The sequence below is a fragment of the Malurus melanocephalus genome, unplaced genomic scaffold (genome assembly GCF_030028575.1).
Source record: "Malurus melanocephalus ecotype Western Australia unplaced genomic scaffold, MMel_1.1 scaffold_730, whole genome shotgun sequence".
NCBI lineage: Eukaryota > Metazoa > Chordata > Aves > Passeriformes > Maluridae > Malurus > Malurus melanocephalus.
Genome location: NW_026623962.1, coordinates 120,851 through 124,224, shown reverse-complemented (window position 1 = coordinate 124,224; position 3,374 = coordinate 120,851). Strand labels below are relative to the sequence as shown.

Genomic DNA, 3,374 nt, shown 5'->3' with positions numbered 1-3,374 from the left:
GAAATCCATCCTTCCCAGCCCTGTCAGCATCTGAGAGATTCTGCAGCGAGGGCTCTCATCTGCCCTGACTGCACAGGAGATGCAACTCATCAACTGCTTCAGTTCCTCATGTGGAAAAGGTCTCTGAGCTRTGGCAGTGTGTGAGCTACATGCCCAGACCCGTTGGGATTCCTGCCTTWCTCCTCCTCCTCTTCTCTTGGAAARGCTCACACAGAAACACAATACACAAATGCAATTGTGGATTGCAGAGCTACAGAAACCCCAGCTATTCAATTGGCAGCAGCTCCACCATGCAGCACACTCACAATTGTCCTTCAGCRAGTGACAATCAATTGTCCCCCATGGGCAGGCAGGGGACAGCCCCTCGGGCAGTGCCAGCTCTGCCCAGCCCAGAGTTGTGCCAGCGCTGCCTCCTCACTCCTGCCATGGAAACTCCTCCGTGGAAATTTCCAGCTCCCGTAAGGAAAGCTGGCCTACACCACACCCAAAACACTTGAGGAATTTTTGGGAGAGATTTCAGAATCAAATAGGAACTGTTTGAAATCTGCAGTTTCAGGGAAGTTTTGAGTTCCTACAAAGCCCACGGCCGCGAGAGGCTGAAAGTTCCCTCTGAAAAGAGCCCTTGTCCCAGTTCTGGGCTTGGCAGCGAGGCAGAGCCGGGCACTGCCAGGCTGGTGGGACACTGGGCACTGGGGGAACTGGCCATGGCACCASCATGCCCCTACAGCCCTGCCCACACCCATCACCCCTGCCCCGACACGGGCTCCCATTCCTCCTGCTCCTATCGGGGAAAAGCCCAAGGTGAAAATCTTCTCATTCCTTTGTAAGAATCAATGCTATTATTCACTGSAAGCATTAAAGATAAGGAATGTTTACACCCTCAGTGTAATGAACTTAATAATATTTACTTTTCATCACGTTTCAGGTCCCTTCTGAGCCAAACCACCTGATGAGGATGGTGCAGCATCACCAGGGCACCACACTGACAAATCTTCCCTGGCTCTGCTGCTTCTGTTCATGTTGGCACCTCTGKCACTGCCCTGAACCAAACCACAGTGCCAGGCAGGAGCGGGGCACGTCAGGCCCTGCCCGAGGTGGCTCCCCTAAGATCAGCTCCCCCAAGATCAGCTCCCTTGGGATCAGTTCCTTTGGCATCGCTGTCACCATGGGATGGGACGGGATGGGATGGGATTTCCCAGGGCAAAAGGCTCTCCGGAGCAAGTGGCCTGGCTCACACCCTCCCTGGCACACCCCACACACCCCACACACACTTCACACACCCCACACACCCTCCCCTTTGCTCTGTGAGTCCCTGGATTGCAGCCGAGCCCGGGCTGAGCTCAGATCCTCAGGGAGCACAGGCAGAACAAAGTTGCTAGCAACCAGTGATATCAACAGAAGGGAAAAACAACACTGCAATACTTGCACACAATCACTTACATTAGTTACCTTGTCTCAGATTAGTTTCTTTCTGTATATTCTAAAAGGACCATTTTTGATACTGCACTTTGAACTTTCATGCAGTACAGACACAATTTACTAAACTCTGATTTAGTTTAACAGCAGCATATCCTACCTAAAGATAAAACCAGCACGTAGCGTATTGTATAAATCTATCTCACAATATCTACTGCAAATCCACCCCACACTTCTGCAGATGTAAATGCAAGAAGGTTGATATTGAGCCGTTCACCTACTTGTAGAGAGGAGAAGCAATGTCTTCATGCAGAGATACTCCTCGTAGGAGACCTGGAGGCGGGAGAGCTCTCGGGCCACCATCAGCATGTGTTTGCATTGTTCATACATACATGGCAGGTTCATCCTCTGCCTGAGGAGGAATAAAAGCACAGCAATCAGTGAAATGTCTGACTATCCCCAAGTTCTGGGTCTGTTTTTGCACACAGATTTTCCACATTCAGAGCAGAGGGGGTGGAGGCAGAGCTGAGCTGTGAGCTTCGCACAGCAAAGGATGCTCCAGTTCCCAGTGAGCCCCTGAGTGACACAAACACTGCCCCTGAGTCCCAGTGCCTTTACARAGGGACCCTGTCTGCACCAAGGACTCCTCAGCACTTCTGTATCAACAGCCATCAGCACCAACACAGAAATCAAGTTCAGCCTGAGTTCTCTGATCCTGGAGGCCCCAGAGCATCCCATCTTCCCAAGGAAACGTGATGGAGTGCCACACTGGAGCTGTGATTTCTCTCATTCTTTCCATGCTTTGGAGAAGGGCACCTACTTTAATCCATATTTTTATATATAGCACTATCTTCCTGTAACTGCTCAGTTTTCAAGGTGACTTTWTACTTGTACCCGTTTGCATTCCTGAAGCCATGACCAGCACTGCAATTAAACCTCATTATCTCTGTACTGTAATAAACACATTTCCAACCTTAAATGGAAAGTCAGATCAACAACCAAAGGAAAATCTTGAAATCCGAATAGCAAACATTATGTTTTAAAATATTCTTTCTTTTYCCTATTTCAGTGAAGGCTTGCACCAAGACAGAAAATCCTTTTATTTAATACCTCMTCTGACACAGCAATCTTGCTTATGTGTGCTCTTACAGCTGGTCACTGTGAATTTGCAGAATCAGTTTTGAGTGGGAAATGAAGAACAGACTAATTCTGAAGAGTGTAAGACAGATGCATGCTTTTCCATGAGTTTTCTTTTGGAGATAAATAGACAAAACAAAATAAAGCTGGTGCCATGAGTACACAATCTCTCTGCAGTGCTGTCAGCACTTTTTGTTAATGATGTGTCACCTTTCCTCGGTATCACCTATASAGCATTCCAATCTGCACAGAGACAAAATGGGATCCCTGTGGGAGTTACGAGTAACATTTGGTTATGAAAATGCAATTCCTCCCCAGCTGATCACTTTCCCATTCTCCCTCCTTTAGCCCTTAAGGAGGATAATACAATGAACCCTCAAATCATCCTGGAAACCCTGAGTGGAAACGGGAACACCCCTTCATCATGGTGCAAAAACCAGGGGGAACTGCTGGCTTTGGAAAAACAGAAATACAAACTATTGAAACTGTATTAAAGCAGAGCAAGCACAAGTGTGAAAGTCCAGCATTTCCAAACACAGCTGCTGGACAATTCCTGCCCCATGGAACTGGAGCATGTCAGGGGCACAGCCTATAGGGCACACACCCCAAACAGCCTGTGGGCACACACCCCAACGCACACAGGGGCACAGCCTTTAGGGCACACACCCCAACACACACAGGGGCACAGCCTATAGGGCACACACCCCAAACAGCCTGTGGGCACACACCCCAACACACACAGGGGCACAGCCTATAGGGCACACACCCCAACACAGACAGCCCTGCTTCACCTCCCATTCTGCACCAGCACAGAGTGCACA

The 3,374-nt window shown here is 49.0% G+C and overlaps 1 protein-coding gene across 1 annotated transcript in view; it reads right to left on the bottom strand.

Moving 5' to 3' along the window:
• Positions 1-3,374, bottom strand: part of NR3C1 (nuclear receptor subfamily 3 group C member 1) — a 58,379-nt gene that overhangs the window by 3,510 nt on the left and 51,495 nt on the right. Inside the window, exons 7-8 of the mRNA XM_057384654.1 lie at positions 1,698-1,828; positions 411-432 (exon numbers count right to left, since the gene is read on the bottom strand). Of these exons, the coding sequence (XP_057240637.1) occupies positions 411-432; positions 1,698-1,828 (153 nt within the window). The remainder of the gene's footprint in view (positions 1-410; positions 433-1,697; positions 1,829-3,374) is intronic.